This window comes from Heterocephalus glaber, unplaced genomic scaffold (assembly GCF_053883595.1).
Source record: "Heterocephalus glaber isolate CG9 unplaced genomic scaffold, H.glaber_assembly_v1.0 deba00000678, whole genome shotgun sequence".
Lineage (NCBI taxonomy): Eukaryota > Metazoa > Chordata > Mammalia > Rodentia > Bathyergidae > Heterocephalus > Heterocephalus glaber.
In genome coordinates, this window is record NW_028258157.1 from 5,329,885 (window position 1) to 5,356,134 (window position 26,250).

Sequence of the window (26,250 nt, forward strand, 5' to 3'; positions counted from 1 at the left end):
TGAAAAATATGAGAAGAAGAAAAAAATGGAAACAAAGTCTTTGTAGATAGGGAGGGGTGGAGGGGTGTAAATTTCATAACATGGAAAAAAGTGCTTTATTAATCATAGCCAAGGCTCACAGACTACACTTGACATTTGACTAACAGGAAAAATTCAAGCATTGTCAAGATGTTACTTTATGTTGGATTTTCCTTGATCATTACTTCACTCTAGGTGACAGGATCATTAGACATGAAGTAAAATGGAATTCACTTACCTCAGGTAGAGAGAGTTGACAATAAAATAAATAGCAAAAGTTTCATAAAAATGTTTCTTTATTTGAAAAATATGTATGTTGACTTTCATGATTGTATTTACTAACCATGAATATTCAAACTAGATCAAAAATGAAAAGTAACATTTTCCATATAGTGGAGTTTATCCTAAATTGTATCCAGTATACTACTGTCTCTTTTGCTGTACCAATAAAAGAATTTAACAAAAAAAATTAAAAAGAAATGGCTGTATTCTCCATACAAGAATGATATTAGGTATATTGTTCTTTATTTCTATCTGGAGTAAAGACTTGTGGCCTTGTGAAAGAATTTGCTCTGTAAGTGCTGAGTGAGTGAGAAGGTGGCCACTGAATGGATGAACAGGTGGAGAGATGAACCATTTCACTGCCAACTTTGAAAGGATGCAGACTACTCTCTCCCCAATGGTCTCCTCACTGCCCTCTTCACATCTTTGTTTCTGAGGGTGTAAATTAGAGGGTTCAGGGTGGGTGTGACCACTGTTTAAAAGAGGGCAATGAACTTGCCTTGGTCTTGAGAACTTTATGTTGGAGTCTTCAGAAGAAAACAACCATGAGATGGGCTCCACATGTTCCAAAGTCTTTCTGAAGCCAATTTTTTGATGACATCCTCAGCACAGCCCAGATGATAGCACCATAACAGGTCAGAATGAGAAGGAGTGGAATTACAACAAAAATAAAGCTGGTGACCAGCAGGGTCAACTCATTAGCATGAGTGCCCACAAGGGATAATCTCAGGAAGGCTGGAATGTCACAAAAAAGTGATCCACTTGGTGATGTTCACATAAGGGTATCCAAAAGGTAAAGGGGGACTGAAGTGCTGAGTTAGTAAAGCCACTTTCCCAAGAGGCTACAGCCAACAGGTGGCACAAATGAGGGTACATGAGCACAGTGTAATGCAAGGGTCTGCACATAGCCACTTAGCAGTCATAGGACATCGCCATCAACAGGACACACTCTGTAGCTACCAGGGCAAGGACAAGGTAGAGTTGAATCATGCAGCCAGCAAAAGAGCTGGTCTTCTCTGGACCCCAGAGGTTGACCAGAAACTGGGGGATGCAGCTGGTGGTGTAGCAGAGATCCAGGAAGGAGAAGTTTGAGAGGAAGAAGTACATAGGAGTGTGGAGACAGACATCCAGGTGTGACAGGACAATGATGAACAGGTTGCCCATCAGTGTCATCAAGTAGAAAATCAAAATCACCACAAAGAGAATGACTTCCAGGTGAGGCCACCTAGGGAAGCCCAGAAGGATGAAGAGACTTCAGAAGCAGCATTGATGTTGTTCCTCCTCATTGATGTTTCTTTTTTTTCCATTAAGTTTATTGGTACATTTTAAGTATAAAACACAGTTACATTCATCATTGGGATCTTGTACCATTAAATGAGTATCTTGGTTCTTATTTTTTCCCCTTCCCCTGCCCTCCCTTCACCCCCTCCACCCCTCCCTATCTGCAAAGACCTTGTTTCCATTTTTTTCCTTTTCTCATATTTTTTCTTTTCCCTTTTCCCTTTTTCCATTCCCCCACCCCCTCCCACTTCCCCTGCACCTTTAGAACTTTTCTTCCTGTTACACAATATCAATTATACATTTTTAAAATTACAATATCAAGATCTAGGAGACATTAACACAGATTTTGCAGAATTTAAAAGGATATAGAAAACCTATTTCAAAAATCTGTTTTGAAATAAATTTGACAACTTCTAAGAAGTACCTTGGAAGACAAATTAATGAAGCTAAATCTGGAGGAAATATAAAATTTGAATAGCATCTATTAAAGAAAGTATATTCCTAGCTTGAAAACCTACCTATATGACAACAGCAGGCTCATATACATATTAAGTGATAAATTATATTAAACAATTAAAGCAGAAAAAAGAAGGAACACTTCTCCCCTCATTTTAGGAAATCAACACTGTGCTAATCCTAAAACTGGATAAAGATAATAGAAGAAAAAAACATGAACATAGATAGAAATTTGTTTAACAAAACAAACTATTAGAAGTCAGATCTGGCAGGATATAGAAAGTGGTTTTGTTATAGGGATGGCAGTGTTGGTTCAGCATTGGAAGATCCACCCCCAAAAGTCATCATTTTAACAGAGGAAAGGAAAAAGCCATATGATCCTGTCACTAGTTGGAGAAAAAGTATTGGACCAAATTCTACAGCTGTTCATGATAAAAGCTATCAGGAGACCAGAAGTAGAACAGTGTTGGGAGCAATGCTACATAATTCAAGGGAAAAATCATTTGAGTAGGCCTAGGTCTCCTGCCTACAGCACAGCTAGGACATTCCAGACATAATTGCATTTTGGCCTCGGGTCACAACTGAGACCTCAGTGATCCCTGGATGCTGTAATCTCCAGGACAAGACCACACCTGCGGGAGACACCAAGGAGGAACCAAATCTTCATCTGCATAGTTCCTCATTGTTCTTAGATTTCCACTGCCCTCTGCCTTTTGTTACACCTTGTTTATCCCAATGTGAAGTACTGAACTCTATATTTCACTTGTTACTTTTGTTTCCCCATGTACTGAATAAAAGGTGCTTCAAACTAGGGGTGCTTTGGTCTTTGCCACCCAGAGCAGCACTGAACAGACCCAAAGCTCAGCTTCTTCTCAGTCTCATTTGTCTGCCTTCCCTGTAATTCACAGTGTGCTGCTGTGGCTCACAGGAGACTAGGACTTACTGTAGAGGTTCTGGTAACATCCCCTTCCCCTGTTCCCTACAGAACAGAAACTTCTCAACAGATTAAAGACATGTACTCCATACTTCCAGGGAGAATACCTTATATGAATGGAGAAGATACAATGCTTTCTCCTTAAGGTGGGGAACAAGAGAAGATATGCTTACTCTTCACCAGTCCATTAAACTTTGAAACCTAGGCCCCACCAAAATAGTCTGGCAATAAAATGACACAATTAGGATAGGATTGGCAAGGTAGAAGCAAAATCTTTATATGTAGATGAAATGATCATCTACAGAGAAAATACTAAGAAATCTCTAGGAGCCCCTAGAACTTGCATTTGAATTTAGCAGGATTAGAAAATACAAGGTATATATAAAAATTCAGATCTGTGCATACTTACTATAAACGAAGGATTGGATATTGAAATTTAAAAGTTATGTAGGAGTACAAAGGACCTAGAAAAGTTTAAAAAATCAAAAAAAAAGCCAGTGTTGGAAGATGTTTAGGACATAATTTTAAGACTTCTTCTAAAGCTACAGTAATCAAGGCAGTGTTGGTGTAAGGAAAGACATATAGATCATTTGAATAAAAAAGAGAATCGAGAAATAGAACCACACATATATGGTCCATGGAGTTTTGAAAGATTACTTAACATTAGTATTTTATAGAATATAAACTCAATTCAAGAGCCAAGGAAGAGATAGTGTTTTCAGCAAATGGCACTAGAACACCTGGTATATGTATATAAAAAATTGACCTCAACCGTTTATTTCCATACATAAAAATAACTTGAAGGGATCTATGAACCTAAATATGAAAGCCTAAAAGTGTAAAACTTTAAGAAAAAATTATAAGGGAAAATGTTTATGAATTCAGGGTAGGCAAGAACTACATAGTATACAAAAAACATGATGCACAAAAGGAAAAAATTGATAAATGAGATTCCATCAAAATTTAGAACTTTAAATGACATCATTAAAATGAAAAGTAGTTCTTAAACAGACCATATTTACAATGTACATAACCTATGACCAGAATATATAAAGAACCCTTACAGCTCATTAATAGACAACCCAATTAAAAAGTAGACACAAGATGATAAATAGCCAGTAGAGCACAAGGAAAGGTGTGCAACTCCAGAATCAGAAAAATACTAATCAGTACAATAACAAGATTGAATTATACACTCATTAGAGAGATGAAGTTAAAAGTTTTAAAAGCCTTGTCATGACTTTTTTTTGTTGGCTTCTCTCCCTTTGTGTTTAATTTGTCATGCCCAATGGATTCATTTTGCTGGGCTATGGTGGGGGGGAGCCTCCCCCCCGGGTTCTGGGACTGGCTCAGCTTCTCTGCCCTAGGAGTGTGGAATGACCTCTGTAGCATTTTTATCATGAATGGGTGTTGGATTTTGTCACATGCCTTTTCTGCAACTATTGAGATGATCATATGGTTTATGTCCTTGACTCTGTTAATATAGTGTATTACATTTATTGATTTATGGATGTTGAACCATCCTTGCATCCCTGGGATAAAACAGACTTGTTCAGGGTGTATGATCTTCTTGATGACCCTCTGTATTCTGTTTGCCAGTATCTTGTTGAGGATTTTTGTATCTATGTTCATTAAGGAGATTAGTCTGTAGTTCTCTTTTGGGTTGGGTCTTTCCCTGGTTTTGGGATCAAAGTAACACTTGCTTCCAGGAAAGAATTTGGAAGCCTTGTTTCCCTTTCAATTTCCTTGATGAGTTTAAAGAGTAATGGTGATAGTTCTTTTTTAAATGTCATGTAGAATTCAGCAGTGAAGCCATACAGACCTGAGCTTTTCTTTGTTAGTAAATTTTTATTACATTTTCAGTTTCACTCATTGCAATTGGGGTGTTTAGAATTTCTATATCTTCTTCATTTAACTTTGGCAATTCATATGTATCTAGGAATCTGCCCATTTCTTCTGTGTTTTCCATTTTATTGGAGTAGAGGTTCTCAAAGTAGGTATTGATGATCCTCTGGATTTCGGCTTGATCTGTTGTGGCTTCACCTTTTTCATTCTTAATTGCATGTATTTGTGCTTTTTCTTTCCTTTTTTGGTAAGGTTGGCTAAAGGTTTATCAATTTTATTTATTCTTTCAAAAAACCAACTCTTGATTCATTAATTTTTTTGTATCGTTCTCTTAGTCTCCATTGCATTGATTTCTGCTTGGATATTTATAATTTCCTTTCTTGTATGAGCTTTGGGTTTGTTGTGTTCTTCTTTTTCTAGGAGCTTGAGATTGTGCATTAGGTTATTTAACTGAGTTCTCTCAGTTGTCCTAATATGGGCATTCACTGATGTGAATTTCCCTCATAGAACTGCTTGCATTGTTTCCCATAGATTCCTGTATGTTGTACTAGCATTATCATTTACTTGTAGAAACTGTCTAATTACTTACTTAATTTCCTGTGACCGACTGCTTGTTCAGGAGGGTGTTATTCAATTTCCATGTGTTTGTGTGAGTTTTGTGGTTTCTTGTGTTATTGACCTCCAATTTTATTGCACCATGGTCTGATAATATACAGGGGATAACTTGAATTCTTTTACCTTTACTTAGACATGTTCTATGAGCTAGCATGTGATCTATTTTGGAGAATGACCTGTGTGCAGCTGAAAAGAATGTGTATTCTGATTTTGTGGGGTGGAACACTCTGTAAACATCTATTAAGTAAATTTATTCAATAGCTCGGTTCAATTCTAGAATTTCACTGTTAATTTTTTGTCTAGATGATCTGTGTATTTGTGATAGGGGGTGTTGAGGTTCCCCACTGCAATTGTATTAGTGCTTGTTTGTTTTTTCATGTCCATTAACATTTATTTTGTATAGTTGGGGCCATTCATATTTGGTGTATATGTATTTGTGATTGTCATCTCTTCCTCTTGGATAGTTCCCTTTACAAGGATGTAGTGACCATTTTGTATCTCTTAATTAGTTTTGATTTGAAATCTACTTTGTCTGAAAATAAGATTACTACCCCTGCTTTTTTTCTGGGTTTCTGTTGTGTGTAGAACTGGTTTCCTTCCTTTTACTTTCAGTCTATGAATTTCCTTTTGAGTTAGGTGTGTTTCTTATATACAGCATATTTCTGGATTTTGCTTCTTAATCCATTCTGTCAGTCTATTTCTTTTGATTGGTCAATTGAGGCCATTAACATTGATAGTTATAATTCAGAGATATCGACTCATCCTTGTCATGATGTTTTACTGTTGTGGGCTCTTTTTTTCTTATTTCCCCCCCTTTCCCTTTAGTGTCTTACCTTGCCTGGTGGGTAACCTCTGTTGGCCCTCATGGAGTTGTGACCTTCATTGTCTTTTTCTAGGATATTGCTTAAAATTGTTTGGAGTGGTGGTTTGGTGTTCATGAAATTTCTCAGGTGCTCTTTTTCGTGGAAGTATCTAATTTCCCCAGCAATTTTGAAAGATAATTTTGCAGGATACAAGAGTCTCGGTTGGAAGTTATTTTCTTTTAGGGCTTGAAATACTTCACTCCAGGCTGTCTTTGATTTGAGGGTTTGTGTTGAGAAATCTGCCATGATTCTGATGGGCTTTCCTTTGTAGGTGATTTGTTTCTTTTCTCTAACAGCCTGTAGAATTTTGTTCTTCTGTTGGGTTTCTGGGATCTTGACTATTATATGTCTAGGTGTAGATTTTTTTTTTATCATGGCTATTTGGAGTTCTATATGCATGGCTTATCTGTATGTCCAATTCTCCACCTCTATCTGGGAAGTTTTCTACTATTACTTCTATGAACATTTTTTTATGTCAGTTGTACTTTTTCCTGTTTTTTCATGGACTCCTATCAGTCTTATGTTATTTTTCTTTGCATCATCTAGCAGCTGTTGGATTGATTTCTCATAGTCCCTTACTATCTTTTAAAAAAAATCTCTGTTTTCTTGGTCCTTAACTGCAATCCTGTGTTCCATATCTGATATTCTGTCTTCTGATTCTCTTAATCTGCTCTGAATGCTTTCAATGGAGTTTTTAATCTCCTCAATATCTGTTTGAATCTTTTTCATGGATTCCATTTCTTATGTTGGGTGATCATGGTTTCCATTTCTTTCTTGTGCTGGGGATTCATGGCTTCCAGCATGTTTCTGAGCTCATCTATTTTCTTGTCTGTTTGTTCTCTAGAGCCTCTAATCATGTCTTTCACTCTACTCACCACCTCTGTAGTTTTCTGGGAGATTATTTCTGCTTTGAATTTTTCTAGACCCTCATGCATCTGTTTTGTTACTTCCTGTGCTATCAGTTCAGGGTGTCCAGGTGGTTGACTATCAGACTTTTCCACCTCATTTCCCCTAGAATTTGCCTTTTGTGGCATGGAATCCTGAGTTTGTGCCTTGCCTAAATGTCTTCTCGTTTTTGTTTTTGGTACTGGCCTTGGTTTAATTCCTGTGTTGATATTTCAAAATTGCTTAATGTAGGTATCTTTGTTGCTGGTGTTTAAAACTCTTGTGGAATGATTGATTTTCAGAGGTGTCTTTGAGATATAGCTGGTGTTTAAGTTTTGAGTCTCTAATGTCTCTGAGGTATTTCATTTTCATTATACCAAGAAGGAAAACTGATTAGATCAATCACAACATCTTATCCCAAATGATACAATCAGCAATGCCATAGCATCCAGCACAGCTTAGAAAATGACAATTTGTGGTAGTTATTAATCATTTAACTGTGTGAATTAAATCAAAACCGAGGACCAATCCAACCTTTGTTTGTAGTGAATAAACTCTTCCATATAGCAACTTTACCCTTCAGGATGGGGAGTTAGAAAATTTTGGGGAGGGAAGGACAGGTAGAAAGATCAGGAAAGATTAGTGGTGAGCCCAGAAGACACAGGAAGTTCATACAAACTCTAAGAAATTGTTAAAGGCAAGAGGAAAAGGCAGAATGAAAGAACAAAGATGTGAACAGTAACACCTATCAGCAATAGGGAGGCTAGATATAGTATTTACTTTGCTTTAAAACTAATGATATTCAAGAGAAGGAAAAAGAGAAGAAAAGAAAAATAAAGGAGAAATCTGAATTCAATCCTGAAAGGAACAAATAGGGAGATGAAGAACAATGTGGGACAGTGATAGAATGAGTGACTGAGAGAGAGAGAAGAAAAAATAAAAGAAAGAAAAAAGAAGATAAAAGTGAAAATTTGAAAAGAGTAGAAAAAGTAAAAATTAAGAATTAAAAATAAGATAACTTTTTTTTTCTTTTTTGCAAATAGCAAAAAATAAAAATGATGGGCCTCTTTCAGGGTATGTCTCTGCTATCACAGTAGGCAATGTAGGCAGCCATGTGCATATACAAGTCAATGAGTTTCAGCAAGCCAGTAGCAGACCTGTGATATTGAGGCAGTTTTCTGGCTGCTAGTCCCAAGTTGAGCTCTCTGTCTTCCTGCAGGGTTGAACTCTGTAAAGTTCTGCTGCAGGTTCCAGTTGCCCTTCCCCTGAAGATAGTCCAGGTTCTGATGGGAGGTGATGATCCCTCCAATTTACCAAGTACGGTGGTCTGATGTTCCTTTATTGTTGAGATTCTCTTTATTTTTCTGCTGAGCTTCAGTTTCCATCGAGGAGCCTGAGAAAGGCCCTCTTTCTGTTACTAACTTCTGCTCTATCTTGTCGCACTCAGGACAAGGGCCTTCATAATCCCCTGTGACTCTATAGTGTGGAGCCAGGTGGTAGAAGAGCCAGGAAGCCAGAGGTGGGGGTGGGGGGATGTTGACGCAGATGACGGGGGGTGGAGCAGAGCAGAACTGGGCCTTGCAGGAGCTAGCCCAGCTAAGCAGAGCACGGGACTGGGCAGGGGCTCCAAGCCGCTCCTGGGACCTCACCGTGCCATGGGTGGAGCACGGAACAGAGCCAGGGGCTTCCTCTAATGAAGTTTTAAAATTACTACCCAAACATTATATCTTGTTACACAAATATGTTAAAACTAATCCTGAGAATTGTTTAAAAGTGGGAGGATGACTGGTTGAAATGACTGAATTAGACCACAAATTTAAACTTGCCCATAAATAATCAAGTGGAAATATTTCTTCCTTTCCTGCCTTTTGGATATTGCAAGTGCAGGTGTTTCATGTCTGTCTCGTGTCAGCCCTGTTGGGTGGCATATGGTGAGCTACATGGTGCTGCCATTGTCTGCCCTGCTCAGGGGTGAGGTGACACCAGGGCCGTGCAGCTCCTCACAGCACCTTTCCAAGGCTTCTGTCAGGTCACCTGTGGAGACTTGTACATCTCCTGTTCCCATTCTAAACAGAGGTTGTTGCCCAGTCAGGGTACATTTTGTTCTTGTAGTCAGTCCTTTTAATCAGGATTACAATAACTATCCTCAGCAGACCAAATGAAAGAGTAGAAAATTTTCTCAAAAGTTTTAAAGGTTACAAACCTAACAGCCTCTGAGATTCTTCCTGTACACAGACCACAAATTTCAATGCCTGATGTTAGAGATCCTGACTGTGATGTAATGGTTGTCAGAGGGAAAGGCTGTTTGTGGATAAAGGGGCTCAGACTGGACACTGCTAAAAGCTTCAGTTTGAGCTGCATAAGCAGCACAAGTGTCTGAGTAACACTGCTTCCAGCAACATGTGTCATGCCATTTTATCACCTGCCTCCTTATTTCCTTGTGCAGAATATTTTATACACAAAGAGGACAGAGGAGTGGTTGGGCTAAATATAGATCTGGTTAAATTTATAATGTGAAATCTGTCCAAAAACATCCATTGTCCAAGACAATAACACAATAGGTATTTTTGTTAATGCTGACATGCATGTACCTTTTTCAGGTGTGTTGGGGCAGAGGATATAGTGTTCATTTCTTCCCACAAAAATGCAAAGTATGCTGCTTGAAGATGTGAAAAAGTGTTCACCTCTTTCAACAAATACATATACAATTGACTTTTCTTCCTCAACCAAACATCACATATTTTGATGCCATGAAAATCAAAATATTGTCATTTGTTGAATGTATAAAAATTTGATAATATATGAATGTATATTTGTGTGTGTTTAGTACTTCAGGAGTATATACAAGATATGGGAATTCATTTTGCAGATAATACAAATATCATAATCCTAATTGTTCTCCAAGAGAATTTTGGCATCTCTTTTTAACAGAGTATGTGAGAAATAGATATTTGTAATAAATTCCAGTCTTTTCAAATATATTGATGTCTTCTGCATTTTATTTTTTGTGGAATAAAATTTGAAATCCAAGGGAAAGGAGTTACTTAACAGTAGGGTGATAGTTATTGGATAGACATAATTGAAGAGAAAACTGATAGCTCAATGTCTGTTTGCAAACCTGATATTGATGCAGTATGGGTCAGTGCAGACTGCTGGAGGGAGCCTGGTCTAACCACCTGGTGCCCTGGGGTTCTTCTGTGTACAAAGTTTGGAGCGATGTTCTGATTATCATCACTGCCTGTATGGACCACTAATGTTCTCCATTTCTTGCCCATATATGTAATTATAATCCTTGGAAATTTATGTTAAAAGCATTTGTTCTTCAAGGCTGTGTTGGATACTGTTAGATATAAGTGCATATCTTGTCGTGTTCCCAATTTAGAGTGAAATTGCCTGTAAGACACTTTACCAGATTGAGGAAGTTTCTTCTATTTCTAATATTTTATATGTTTTTATTTCAACACTTTTAAGTTTTTTAGACATTATTTTTAATTGGAAAAATAAAAATTATACATATTTGTAGTGTACAACATGATGTTTTGATATATTTACACATTGTGGAATGGTGACATCAAGCTCTTAATACACGTATTTCCATATATATTTATTATTCATGTGTTTGTGTGTATTACAAATACTGAACTATAAGAAATTTTTGAGTGTACTATATATTGTTCTTTTTTTTTTGGTACTGGGGATGGAACTCAGGCAGGCAGGCAGTGAAACCACTAAGCTAAATCCCTGGCTATATATTGTTCTTAGCTGTCATCATCATGCTATACAATAAGATCTTGAGCCTATTCCTCCAATCTAACTACAATTTGTATCATTAGGCCAACATCTCTCCCTAGTTCCTCCAAAATACCCCCACTCACTCCTCTCCATTCCACTCTCTGCTTCTATCAGTTTAATTGTATTAGATTTCACATGAGTGGAGCATTTAATCTTTTAATTTTTTCTCCAATTTATCCATGTCTCCAGTTTATACATATTGTCACAAATGACAGGGTTTCATCTTCTTCAAGGAGGCATAATAGTACAGTGTGTCTAGATAACACAGTTGTTTTTTTTTTTGTACTGGGGATTGAACTCGGGTCCTTGCACTTTCAAGGCAGGTGCCAGAACCACTGAGCTAAATCCCCAGCCCAATAGCACAGTTTTGATATGTATTCTTCAACCTGGGCATACATAGGTTTATGTGGAATTTTGTCAAAACATTTTTCTGAATATATTTTAATGACCAAATGATTTTTTTCTTTATTTTGCTAATACAGTTATTACATTTATCAATTTTAAGACAACCTTAAATTCCTAAAATAAAATAAATTTGATGATGGTCTATTCTCCTTTTGATATATTGCTAAATATATAGTTACTAATTTACTTAGGATTTTTCAATACGTTCATAAAATGGATCTTTAATTTTTGCCTCTTGAAAAAACTTGAAGATTTTTAATACATAACATCAAGATTCTCTATAAAAATATAAGATTATAAGGAGAACAGTAAGTCTATTAAAGTTATAAGAACAAACAAACAGAATAATGGAACAAAATACAGAATTCATAAAGAGACCCATGCAAATCTAGACAATAACTTTTTTTTTTCAGTATTGGTTTTATTACAAAACAAGCAACATACAGTTTTAGAAAATTATTTTTGCTACATACCAATTAGCAGATCACAGAAAATGAGAAGCATACTGTACTATTCCATGCACTCAGCTAGGGACTCAAAGTGAGGGTGCTTCACAGCTGAGATCTACTAGTTCAAAACCTTTGCAAGTGATGGAGAAGGGCTCAAATAGTATGTTTTTGCAGAATATTTGCTTTATTCAGACTCTACCTAGCATGAGTGCCTGTAAGTGCTGCAAGCCATAACAGAGAGAAAACAGGTCTAAGGAGAAAAAAAAGATGTTGGTAGAAAAAATTTAATAAACATGCCCATTTCTGACATGTTCAAAGTTAATAAACAAAGCTGATTTGGGAGACTTAATTTCCAAAATGCTGTTAAAGCTGCCATATCCTGTTTATCTGGTCAACAATGAACAATAGACTTATTTTTAATGGTAGTAAAAAGAAGTGTGAAAGTAGCTAATGCTTTGTTAATTGAATACCCATGTAAAATCAATATTGACATTTGTCTCAAATATTTTCATGCAATTGCAGATATAAATGTGAAGAACAAACAAAAAATGTCTGCAAAAATATTTGGGAATATCTTTATGATATTGGCATTGGAAAAGCTTTTTAATAAATAATATATAAATAACAGCAAGTATAAGGAAACATTTATAGGATGTAATGTATGAACAAAATATATAGTAAAAGTTTAAATTTCTTTTGTATTAAATTCTTTTATTGGTACATTGTAAGTATACAACACAATTACATTTCTCATTGGGAATTGTACCTTTATATAATGCATCTTGGTTCTTATTTTTTACCCATTTCTAGCCCTCCCTTCATGCCCTCCAACCTTCCCTATTTACAAAGAATTTATTTCCATTTTTTCCATTTCTCATCATTTTTTCCTTTCCTTTCTTTCCTTTCCCCTGCCCTTCTCACTACTCCTACCCCTTTGGACCTTTTCTTCCTATTTTACATTATCGATTATTCCTTCTAATAATTGGTACATTTTAGGTATGCAATATAATGACATTCATCATTGGAAATTTGCACCTTTACATATTCTCTCGTGGTTCTTATTTTTCACCCTTGCCCAGGACTCCCTTCAACCCCTCCAGTCCTCCCTATTTACAAAGATTTTGTTCCTATTTTTCCATTTTCTCATATTAATCCCATTCCCTTCTATCCTTTCCTCTAGCCCTCCCACTTCCTTCCCCTTTGCCCCTTTTCTTCCTATTTCACATTATCTATTATACATTTAGTCCTTATTTACACTTTCAGTTCCTCACACCAGAGAAACTATTCAGTATTTACACATGTGTCCTATTTAGTTCACTTAAGAGTATTGCCTCAATGTGCACCACTTGTCTATAAATGTCTCTAATTTCTCATTTTTTATGGCTGACTAGTACTCCATTTTATAAAAAACCACATTTTCTTTATCCAGTCTCCAGTTGATGGGCATTGGGCTGTTTGCAAGTTTTAGCAATTACAAACTGTGTTGCTATGAACATGGATGCACATATATCACTGTGGTATGATTCTTTTAATTCTTTGGGGAAGATCCCCAGCAGTGGAATAGTGGGGTCAAATGGGATTTCCAGTCCTAGTTCTTTGAGGTATCTCCATACTGATTTCCACAGTGCTTGCACCAGTCTACCCTCCCACTAGCAGTGGAGAAGGGTTCCTCTTTCCCCACAGCCCTGCCAGCATTTGTTATTGGTTGATTTCATGATAGCAGCCATTCTTTCTGGAGTGAAGTGGAATTTCAGCATTGTTTTCATTTGCATCTCTCGAATGACCAGTGATGTTGAACATTTTTTCATGTATTTATTTGCTATTTCTACTTCTTTATCTGAGAAATGTCTGTTCATTTCAGATGCCCAATTTTTGGATTGGGTCTTTAAATTTGGGAGGTCTGATCTTTTTAAGTTCTTTATAGATTTGAGATAGTAGCCCTTTGTCTGAGGAAGAGCAGGTGAAGATTTTTTCCCACATTGTGGGTTGTCTTTTCACACAGCTGGTGATTTCTCTTGCTGTGCAGAAGCTTTTTAATGACAAGAGATCCTATTTGTTGATTGTTTGTGCTAGTTCACGGGCAACTGAGGTTTTGTTCATAAAATCTTATCCTAAACCGAAGTCTTCAAGGATTCTACCTAACCTCTGTTCCAACTGGTTCAGAGTTTCTATTTTAACATTTAGATCTATAATCCATTTTGATTTTAGTTTAGTGCATGGCAAGAGATATAGGTCTAGTTTTCATCTTTGGGAAGTTGAATCCCAATTTTTCCAGCACCATTTATTAAAGAGGCTATCTTTCCTCCAGTGAGGGTGTTTGGCTCCTTTGTCAAAGATGAGATGGCTGTGTCTGGCGTTTTTTCTGCATCTTCTAATCTGTTCCACTGGTCCTCAAGTCTGTTTCTTTGCCAGTACCATGCTGTTTTTATCACAGTAGCTTTGTAGAATAGTTGCAGGTTGGGGATTGTGATACCCCCTGCCATGTCTCTGTTACCTAGAATTGCTTTTGCTATTCTGAATCTCTTCTTTCTCCAAATGAATTTGTGGATTGTTTTCTGAAGGTCTATGAAGCATGCTCCTGGGATCTCAATTGGAATTGCATTAAATCTATATAGCAGGTTTGGAAGTATGGCCATTTTCACTCTATTAATCCTTCCTACCCAGGAGCAGGGGATGTCTGTCCATTTTCTGATATCATCTTCAATCTCTCTTTTCAGAGTGTCATAGTTTTCAGAGAAGAGGTCTTTGATTTCTTTCGTTAGGATGATTCCTAGGTATTTCAGTTTTTTGGATGCTATTGTGAAAGGAATTATTTGTCCTATTTCTCTCTCAGTGAGTCTGTCATTTGTGTAGAGAACAGCTATTGATTTTTGTGTGTTGATCTTGTAACCAGCTACTTGACTGAATTTGGTTATTAAGTCTAGAAGACTTTTGGAGGAGTTCTTGGGGTCTTCTATATAGAGTATCATGTCATCTGCAAATAATGAGAATTTGACTTCTTCATTACCTATTCCTTTTATTTCCTTCTCTTGTCTAATTGCCGTGGCTAATGTTTCCAGAACTATATTGAACAAGAGTGGTGATAGTGGACATCCTTGTCTTGTTCCTGATTTTAGTGTGAAGGATTTCAGTTTTTGACTACTTAGTATGATATTTATTGGCTGTTGGTTTTTCATAGATGGCTTCTATCAGTTTGAGGTAGAGACCATCTATTCCAATTTTTTGTAGGGTTTTTATCATCAATGCATGTTGGATTTTGTCAAATGCTTTTTCTGCATCTATGGAGATAATCATATGGTTTTTGTCCTTGGCTCTATTGATATAGTGTATTACATTGATTGATTTTCATATATTGAACCATCCCTGCATCCCTGGGATGAATCCCACTTGATCCGGGTGTATGATCTTCTTGATGATCTTCTGCATTGTGTTTGCCATTGTCTTATTAAGGATTTTTGCATCTATGTTCATTAGTGAGATTGGCCTATAGTTCTCTTTCTCGGTTGGGTCTTTCTCTGCTTTGGGGATCAAGGTGACGCTTGCTTCCAGGAATGAATTTGGGAGTATTGCTTCCCTTTCAATTTCATGAAGAGTTTAAGCAGTAGTGGCAGCACTTCCTCTCTAAATGTCTTGTAGAATTCAGCAGTGAAGCCATCAGGGCCTGGGCTTTTCTTAGTTGATAAGTTTTTAATTCCATTTTCAATTTCATTGGTTGATATTGGGTTGTTCAGAAGTTTTAGGTCTTCTTCGTTCAACTTTGGTAATTCATATGTATCTAGGAATCTGTCCATTTCTTCTGTGTTGTCCATCTTATTGGCATATAGGTTCTGGAAGTAGGTATTGATGATTCTCTGGATTTCTACTGGGTCTGTTGTCATTTCACCCTTTTTCATTCCTAATTGCATGGATTTGGGCCTTTTCTTTCCTTTTTCTGACAAGGGTGGCTAAAGGTTTGTCAATTTTGTTGATTCTTTTGAAGAACCAACTCTTGGCTTCACTGGTTTTTTTGTATCTTTCTCTTAGTCTCCATTGCATTGATTTCTCCTCTGATCTTTATAATTTCCTCCCTTGTATGAGCTTTGGGGTTGTCCTGCTCTTCTTTTTCTAGAAACTTGAGGTTCAGCATCAGGTTGTTTAATTGGGCTCTTTCTGTTTTCCTAATATGCATATTCACTGCTATGTATTTCCCTCGTAAGACTGCTTTCATTGTGTCGCATAGATTCCGATATGTTGTATTGTCATTGTCATTTAATTGAAGGAACTGTCTGATTTCTTCTTTAATTTCCTCTGTGACCCATTGGTTATTCAGAAGGGTGTTGTTCAATTTCTACGTGTTTATGAAATTTTTTGAGTTTCTTTTGCTATGGATCTCCAATTTCATCGCACTATGGTCTGATAATATACAGGGGATAACTTCAATTCCTTTGTACTTACTTAAACATGTTCTGTGTGTGACTATGTGGTCTATTTTGGAGAATGACCCATATGCAGCTGAGAAGAATGTGTATTCTGATTTTGTGGGGTGGAAGACTCTGTAAACATCTGTTAAGTTCATTTGTTCAGGAGTTCAATTGAGTTCTAGTGCTTCATTACTTATTTGTAGTCTAGTTGATCTATCTATTTGTGACAGTCTGTTTTTGAGGTCCCCCACTACTATTGTATTAGTGCATGTATGACTTTTCATGTCCGTTAGTATTTGTTTTATATAGTTGGGTGCACTAGTGTTTGGCGCGTAGATATTTATGATTGTCATCTCTTCCTCTTGGATTCTTCCCTTTAGAAGGATGTAGTGTCCTTCTTCATCTCTCTTAATCAGTGTTGGTTTGAAATCTACTTGATCTGCAAAGAGGATAGCTTCTCCGGCTTTTTTTCAGGTTCCTGTCACATGCAGTATTTTTTTCCACCCTTGAACTTTTAGTCAATGAGTTTCCTTTTGAATGAAGTGTGTTTCTTGTATGCAGCATGTTGTTGGATTTTGCTTCTTGACCCATTCTGCCAGTCTATTTCTTTTGATTGGTGAATTGAGACCATTAACATTGATGGTTATAACTGAAACGTATTGACTTGTCATTGCCATGACTTTTTCTTTTTGTTGGATTCTCCTCATTTACATTGAATTTCTTGTCATGATAGATGGGTTCATTCTGCTTTGCTTGCTGGGGTTGTGATCCTCAATGTCTGTTCTTAGGATATTGTGTAACATTCTTTGGAGTGCTGGTTTGGTATTCATGAAGTTCCTAAGGTGCTCTTTGTCATGAAAGGATCTTATTTCCCCATCCATTTTTAAAGATAGTTTTGCATGGTACATCAATCTGGGTTGGAGGCTGTTTTCTTGTAGGGCTTGGGATATGTCACTCCAAGCTCTTCTTGCCTTGATGGTTTGTGTAGAGAAGTCTGCTGTGATTCTGATGGGCTTTTCTTTGTATGTGATTTGTTTCTTTTTTCTGACTGCTTGAAGAACTTTGTTCTTCTGTTGTGTTTCTGGAATCTTAAAAATTATTTGCCTATGTGTCGATTTTTTTTGATCAAGGCTATTTGGAGTCCTATATGCCTCACTTATCTGTATGTCAAGCTCTTTTCCCCTGCTTGGGAAGTTTTCTGCCATTATTTTTGTGAAGAGATTTTTTATGTCATCTGCACTCTCTCCTGTTTCTTCATTGACTCCAATCAGTGTTCTGTTATTCTCTGTTGCATCATCTAGCAGCTGCTGGATTGATTTCTTATTTTCCCTTATAATTTTGAAGCAATTTTTCTTTTCCTGGTCACTAATTGCAATCTTGTCCTCTCTATCTGAAATTCTGTCCTCACATTGGCTCATTCTGCTGTGTAGACTTTCAATGGAGGTTTTCATGTCCTGGAAATCTATTTGCATCTGTTTTATGGATTCCATTTGTTTCTTATGTTGGGATTCCATCATGTTCCTGAGGTCCTCTCTAGATTTATTAATCATGTCTTGCACTAGGGGCACAATTTCTCTTGTTATCTGAGAAATTATTTCTGATTTCATGTTTTCCAGATCCCCTTTTGTTGCCAGTTCAGTGGGTCCAGGTGGTTGAGTATCAGATTGTTCCATCTCATTTCCCTTTGGGGTTGCTGTAGGTGATCTGGAAGTCTGGTTTTGAGACTTATTTACATGTTTTCTCATTTCAACTGGGTCGGGAGGCTGTTATCACCTGCATGGATTACCTCCTCTGAGCTGGGTGAGGTTGGCCAGGGCCCGTGAGCAGCTGTAGGGATGGTGATCCTAAAGCCCTTTCCTGTGGGCTTGGTGCAGTGGGAGTGATGATGGCCCAGAAGCCCCTTCCTCTGGGCCAGGAAGCCCCTTCCTCTGGGCCAGGAACACCAGGACACAAGGTGGCCCAAAAGCCCTTTCCTCTGGATTGGGAGCAGTGGGAGGGATGGTGACTGGGAAACCCCTTCCTCTGGACCAGGAGCAGTGGGACGAAAGCTCAGAAGCCCCTACCTCTGGGCCGGGAATAGTGGGACTCAGTACCTTGGTCTGGTAGTCTGGTGTCTTCTGCATCTTTGTAGTGTGGAATCAAGTGGCTTCCTGTCTGCAGCGGGGTGATTCGGTGTCTTCCACAAGACTCAGGACCTCGGTAGGACGTGCACAGACCTACCTGTCTGCAGTGGGCTGATTTGGTGTGTGTTCTGTGCCACTGTGGACCTCAGTAGGGTGTAGGCAGACCTACCTGTCTGCAGTGGAGTGATTTGGTGTCTTCCACGAGACTCAGGACCTCAGTAGGGCATGGGCAGACCTGCCTGTCTGCAGCAGGGTGATTAGGCATCTTCCGCATGACTCAGGACCTTGGTAGGGCATGCACAGACCTGCCTGTCTGCAGCGGGCTGATTTGGCGTGTTCTGTGTGACTCAGGACCTAGGTAGGGCATGGGCAGACCTGCCTGTCTGCAGCAGGGTGATTCAGCATCTTCCGTGTGACTCAGGACCTGGGTAGGGCATGCACAGACCTCCCTGTCTGCAGCGGGCTGATTTGGCGTGCGTTCAGTGCGACTGTTGACCTCGGTAGGGTGTGGGCAAACCTGCCTGTCTGCAGCTGAAAGTTTAAATTGTTACAGTAAAAGACAGATTGCCATTAATCTCTCTCAAAATACTCCTCATCATTCCAACACATTTATCCTGTCATTCTAATCACTTTCTGGAGTCCTCCTATAAGTGTCTTTATGGGATAAAATCAGGAATAAAATGAGTGCTGCTGCCATGTGCTATTCAATGGAAAGTCAGGATCATAGAGAAATTTTAGGTGTCCTCTTCCTCCTTATTCACTGGATCTGGCACCATGTGCAGCTTCTGACTCTTTCCCAAAGTCAAAGTAATCATGAAACCTAAATGTTTCAAATCAATTCAGGATACCAAAGCAGCCAGTACAGCAGAACTAAAGACATGGAAAAAGACAGCTCCACTGCTTCAGAAAGCACTGCTTCTATAATGGTAGAATAAAGGTCCCCAAAGTGAGGGGAAGTATTTTCAGTTGCATCAATGGCAATTTGTCTTTTACAGTTATAATATTTAAGAATTTTAAACAATCACTGTATTTTTATCACATCTAGTAAATTAAGCTTTATGAATATTAGAAACTTCTATCAATCACAAGATATTAGGAAGTAAAAAACAAACCAAAAAAGGTACAAAGTGTATTAATGATATTATTTCAAAGACTAAGTACTATATATAAATACTACATGCAAATCAAGAAAAAATGACATATTCTAATTAAAAATCTAACATTGTCAACAGGTACCTATAAAAGTTTATACTTAACTTATCACTCAATATATAGGTGATATGTTCAGTTACATTTGTCACCATAGCAATGCAAATTAGACCCCAAAAATCTATACCAATATAAACTTACTAGAATGCCTAAACTAAGAGATGAATAATTCCAAGTGTTGACCAGAATGGGAGCAGATTTCTTGTGCATGGCTCGTGGGGATCCAGTTTGTGTCACCCACATTGGAAATTGCAAGGTTATCACCCAGGTATCTGTGCTTTGTTACCTGTACCAAAATGTACAAATTAAAATGCTCACATCAGCAGCTTGCATAATAAACCAAAATTAGGCAGGCATTAGAAAATAGGGCAAGTTCTTTGCAAAGGAAGGACCTTCTTGTTCATGAACTCTGGGAGGGAAACACATTTGGGTGTTCCAGGGGCAGGGAGGGACAGCATTGCTTAGTAACTAAGGCAAAGACAGATCACTTAGTCCTTATTCCATGAAGTCAGCATTACTCTGATTCATTACTCAATATCTCTGATATTGAGATAAAGTAAACAGAGCTATAGACCAATATCCCTGATGAACATACTCAAAAATCTATGCAAAATGTAAACAAATGAAAAATATATACAAAGTGCACAATATCAACTTTGATTTTAATCATTGGAAAGCAAGTTTCACTTAACATCTGCAAACTAAAGAGGATGATTCAACAAATTAATATAAGAAAAAAAGTCCTATAATCATAGAAGTGTTTGTCAAAATTCAACACTTTTTCAGGACAAAATATCTCAGCAAATTAAGAATAGAAATAAATATACTGAACATGATTAAGGACATCACAGAGAAGTCTCCTCCTAACATCATTTTCAGTAATGAAAGACTCAATGCTTTATTTCTAAAGTTACAGTAAGGCAGAATATGCTTGTCCTTTCTGCTTTTATATATCCTCATTTTGGATATGCTAACCAGCCAAATAAGCACCTCTTGTTGAGCAATCATCATGTCACCCTGACAGAAAAGCACTAAGGACAAGGGACTGAATTAAACTGTAGAAAAAATAGACCTAACAGACATATATAGAATATTTCACTCAACAGCTGCAGAACCTGCATTCTTTCCAACTGTCTATGGAGCATTCTCCATGGTAAATTACATATTAGGAATCAAAATATATCTTAACAATGTAAGAGAATAAACATTTTATCAAATATCTTTTCTGATCAAAATGGTATAGAATGCAAATCAATAATAGGAGAAACTTTGGAAAATGCACATATACAAAGAAATTAAGTAACATAGTCATTTTCTTCCTATTTCACATTATAAGGAAAGAATGGAATGGAATTAATATAGGAAAAGGACAAAAGGGAAGCAAAGTCTCTGTAAATAGGGAGGGGTGGAGGGGTTGAAGGGAGGGCAGGGGGATGGGTAAAAATAAGAACCAAGAGAGATTATGTAAAGGTGCAAATTTCCAATGATGAATGTCATTATATTGTATACATAAAATGTTCCAACAACATTTAAAAATATAACATACTCCTGAACAACCAGTAGATCAATGAAGAAATTAAATGAGAAAAAAGAAATTCTTGAAATAAATAAAAATGAAAACACAATATACAAAAGCCTATCTGACAAACCAAAAGCAGTTCTAAAAAGAAGGTTGCAATAATTGATGCCTACATCAACAAAAAATAAGAATAAACAAGCTACACTCAGGGTTTGCTAACACAGAGCAGACTAAGTCCTTGTAAATGTAAGTGGTCATGGCTGTACCTCAGTTCTGCTCCCCTGGATATATTGTGCTCTTTATGCTGCACCACATTGTCTTGATCTCTATAACTTTGTAGTAATTTTTAATCAGGAAGCACACATCCCTTAATTTTGCTTTAACAAAATTTTGTTCTGAGTTTCTATAGATTTTTGATACTGTATTGTCAGTTGGTTTTCAACCAACTGGGTGTTTAACATTTGGGCATTTTGGTATGAAACAAAATCATTGGGCACCACTTGAAATATATGTCAGTGTTTTGGTGCTGTAAACCTGGCATATGTAAATATAATTGGGAGAATATCTCTCAGGAATTTGACCAATCTTCATAAACAAGTAGACATTTTATATTATTAATTGATTATTTGGTATTTTAGTAAGAGATAAAAAGTAAAGATAAAAAATTGGGGGAACTTACTGTTAGAATAAAAACCTTTATACAGATATAACATAGTGATATTATTTTCCATCTGCTTTTCATTAATTGAATAATGTGCTTAATGTTTGGGTAATATTAAGTTTTTATTTACATAATTATAGAAATTCTAATTTTCCTAAATTAATTTGTCCAATCTGCAGTGCCTTACAGTTTTTTCCTTTACTTTACTTATCCTATTTAAAGAGTCCTGAAGGAACACTGATTTCAAATAACTTAATCACTAAAAGGTTTTAGTAAATCAATCAAAAGAGAATGAGTATGAGCAGCTAGGGATTTAGTTTCATTTAACTTCAAGGTTCTTCTCCTCTTAAGTGTACAATTTTAATAAAGCCAAAAATATCTGCAGGATAGTATGGCACATGAAAGTCATTTGTATACTAATTTCTTTTTGCAGATATTGAAATTCTTGGGCCCATAATTTAAATTCAGAGGGATGGGAAGGACAGATTTTTGATCTTCAAAATTAGGAAGGTTCATGTTGGTACAAACACAAAAAACACACAGAGAATTTCATCAAACATCAAAAAGACAAAGTCCTAAGAACTTCTTCATCCTGCATTTTGTATAAGAGGAAATATAATTGTTGGAAATATTATAATTCTCAAATAAGCATGCACAAGTGCACACACCCACCCTCTTTGAGAGCATTAGATTTTAATCCTGTTATTTTGCACCTGGCAGGGATTGCAATAGTGAGATCCATCAACTGAAAGAAATCACCTAATGATCCAAATGTACAAATCAACACTCACATTCACCTCTAAGGTAAATGTAATCAGCAAACAAAATTTCAATGAAAAGCTAACATGACAGAGAATCAAACCAGAATGTAAAAAAACAATAAAAACTTCACTCAAAGAATGACCAGGCCCACAGAGGGAAGGTGATTGTGGGACCCAGGAGCCTAGCACAGACCAGATGCATCTTGTGGGGCAGTTTCTGTTGGTTCAAGGACAGGACCCAGGTAGATGAGCAACAACTCACTCAACTTGCAGGAATAAACTGATATAGCCCAACTCAAAACACCTAGCTAATTAGTAGCACAGTCTTGATTTTTATGCAAAAGATATTAATCAATGGTATCTATCATCTAATAGAGCAAAACAAGGATTTGTAAAAGAGGAAAGGAAGAAAATTTATTGCAGACATTCTAGAATTAGCATGATTTATTTGCATTTTATGGACAGTCTGACTGGATGATAACAAATATATCAGTCTAGATAGGATGTCTCTGAGTACAATAAGTAACCAAATAAAGCAATTTCAATTGCTTGTACATTCTCCAAAGAGTCCCATGAATTTAATCTTGTAGTTTTATGCATGCCACCTTCCAGTACTGCCTTCCAGTGCCTATCCATGGGCATCTCTGCCTACGGCCAGGTTGCATCTTTTCTTCATGGAAGTTTCTCATGGTCCTGTGCTGCTGTGTTTGCCTACCAGCCTCCTCAAAGCTCCCTGGACATCTTTATTTCTCAGAGTGTATATGAGGGGGTTGAGAGCGGGCGTCACCACCGTGTACAGAAGGGTGATGAACTTCCCTTGACTGTGGGCATAGGAGCTATTGGGCTGGATATACATGGCTGTGATGGTGCCATAGAAGAGAGACACCACCAACAGGTGGGACACACATGTTCCAAGAACTTTATGCCAGGCTTGCACTGACCTGATCCTCACCACTGCTTGGACAATGTACCCATAGGAGACCAGGATGAGGGCCAGAGGGAGGAGGAGCAGCACCAAGGAAGCCATGAAGAGTTGGACCTCATTGGCATGCACATCCACACAGGCCAGCTTGATCATGGCAGGAACTTCACAGAAGAAGTGGTAAATTCTGTGGTTCCCACAGAGGGGCAGCTGAAGGGTGATGGTGCCCTGGATTAATGTGTTCCCCACTCCACTCAACCATGACATTCCTGCAAAGGACCAGCAAAGTCGTGGGTGCATAATTGTGGCATAATGAAGTGGCCAGCAAATAGCTGCATAGCGGTCAAATGCCATGACAGCCAGAAGAACACATTCAGTGGATCCCAGAGCCAGAGACACATATAGCTGAATGGCACAGCCCACAGCAGTAATGGTCTTGGCTGGACCGTGAAGGTTCCACAGCAGCTGGGGAACAATGCTGGTGGTAAAGCAAAGGTCAATCAAGGAGAGATTGGTGAGAAAATAGTACATGGGTGTGTGGAGCATGGAGTCCAGACAGGAGACCAGGATGATGGCTGTGTTTCCCACCAGTGTCAGGAAGTAAGAGATCAGCACACCCACAAAGAGGATCTTCTCAAGTTGTGGCTGATCAGAAAAGCCCACCAGTACAAAATCACCTCCTACACTTTCATTAATCATCTGCATCCTCTATTCCTGAAAAAGGAGCAACAGGTATAAAAATAAGGGTGGCACATAGTGGCATACAATTAGAATCACTAGTGCACTTAGGAGACCAAAGGTGGAGAGTGGGGGTGTATTGCACATGGGGACCTGGAAATTGAGAGGGGAGAAAGGAAGAAAGAGAAAGATCAAGTAGCAGGAAAATTTGCACAATTTAAAGAGAACTGTTAAACAATATGATAGCATCAAACAGACCATACAAGAAGTGAATGATAATGACTTGAGCTCTTCCACATTTTTTCTCATTTTTTCTGGAAATGCATACTTTTCCTTAAAAGCATATTATAAGATTATAGTAAAAGAAAAAACAGGAAGGTGTTGTCAAATCAACAGATATCTTAGTTGTAACTATTCTATCAGCTGTTAATAGTAAAGTTAATAAATGATATTAGATATATTTTTGAGATTTAAAAATTATTTTTCTTATTATAACTTCATGTTTTTAAAAATTTCATTTTATTTTATTAGTACTTGTTTGCACTTCGTGCAGCCTACTATAATTTTGGGGAGTAGTAATGTGCACATATTACAGCTTGCATCTTTCTTCTAATCCCTTCCTTCCTTCTTCCCTTCCTCCTCTGGTTCCCCATCACCATTTTTGTACTTGTTGACATGATTTGTCTTAGCCCATGTTATGGCATGTAATGTTTACACTGATTTGAGTCATTAGGATCCTGTACATGGCACATCTTTATTCCTCTCATTTCCCCTTGCCTTCCTTCAAAGAATTACTTCACATTTTATAGTAGCAGAACAAGTCCATTTGGCTTCTTACCTCATTTGTTATGAGAGACTTTTATTGATGTCATCCTAGGCAGCAAAACATTCTAAGTGTTTACTTACATTTTGGCATTTACTATGCTTTGCCTGCCTGGATACAGTTGTCAGAATCATACAAAAATAGGATGTTTATAAAAAGATTATTTCCTAAAAGGCCAAATTAGCATACCTCATCATTAAATTCAAGCTCTGAACAATTTTGGTTCTCCCTTCTGTTTTCAGAATTATCTTCCTTTGTAATTTCTTATAGCCATATTGACACTTTTCTATTCTGCACACACATTATTCTGACTTCTTATTCAAATTATTTGTCAATTCTACTTTTTCCTTCATAAGCCTATTTAATTTCTTTTACTTAAATCAATTTTTTTTGGTACCAGGGATTGAACTTGTGTCCTTGAGGCTGCACAGCAGGCAGCAAAACTACTGAGCTAAATCCCCGACCCTTACTTATCAATTTTTATCCACCACTTAATATTTATTGACAAAGCAACCCTCTTCTAAGAATTCAAATATATACTACAAATAGTTCTCTTTGGCTATCCTGAATTACTTTGCTTGTAATTGTGTATCAGTTTACCTAAAGACCTATTTCATGAGCATGCCAAGTGTCTTAAAATAAAAAGCAAGCTCATTTTGGGCAAAGACATTTATTTTACTTTGTCTTTCTTGTTATTGTCAGGATGCAGGGATAATTTTGAAGAGTATAGTCACTAAATCTTCATTTTGGGCTAAGCTAGTGCCTTTATTCTTTGTATTAAATTGCTTTTCTCCTTACTTTTCCTCTCTTAACTAGAGGAAAAATTTAAATTTTTATAGCAATTAAATATATAGACTGTATGATATGTATAGCAATACAATCCTATCCTTATTAATCTTCATTAAAATAAATTTCAAGGAAGATATGATTCCCCTTAATGTACGCCACCCACTGTTACTTAGGCAAATTTTAATGTTCTTAGAAATTATATCAGCCAGGTTTTTAAAATGTAGTTATATGAATTACTCTTCTCAGAAATGTTATGTGGTTTTCCTTCATTTATTCACATGTCCCTGGAAAATAGATCACATGAGCATCATGATTTACTATCTCATACTTTTTTAAATGCATATACTTTAATGTGAGTGAAGTTTCTTTGATAATCTAACATTTTTGAAAAAAAATACTCCGAATCAGAGTCAGAAATAAGAACAAGTTCATTACATACATATACAGACATAAATAATTTGTGTCAGTAGCATGTATGTATCCAAAGTTATATCAGAAGGAATTCAGGTCTTTAGTTCCTCATCTGTGTAATTGGAAAGA

The 26,250-nt window shown here is 37.2% G+C and overlaps 1 protein-coding gene and 1 pseudogene across 1 annotated transcript; both read right to left on the reverse strand.

The window, feature by feature from the left end:
- Window positions 1-829: 829 nt before the first annotated feature.
- LOC147829196 (olfactory receptor 2J3-like) lies at window positions 830-9,588 on the reverse strand (annotated as a pseudogene).
- Window positions 9,589-23,183: 13,595 nt separating this feature from the next.
- On the reverse strand, window positions 23,184-24,125 carry LOC101703874 (olfactory receptor 2G3). Its single transcript, XM_004875428.2, has one exon. It carries the CDS (start codon window positions 24,123-24,125, stop codon window positions 23,184-23,186), a length of 942 nt encoding a protein of 313 aa, XP_004875485.1.
- Window positions 24,126-26,250: the final 2,125 nt, after the last annotated feature.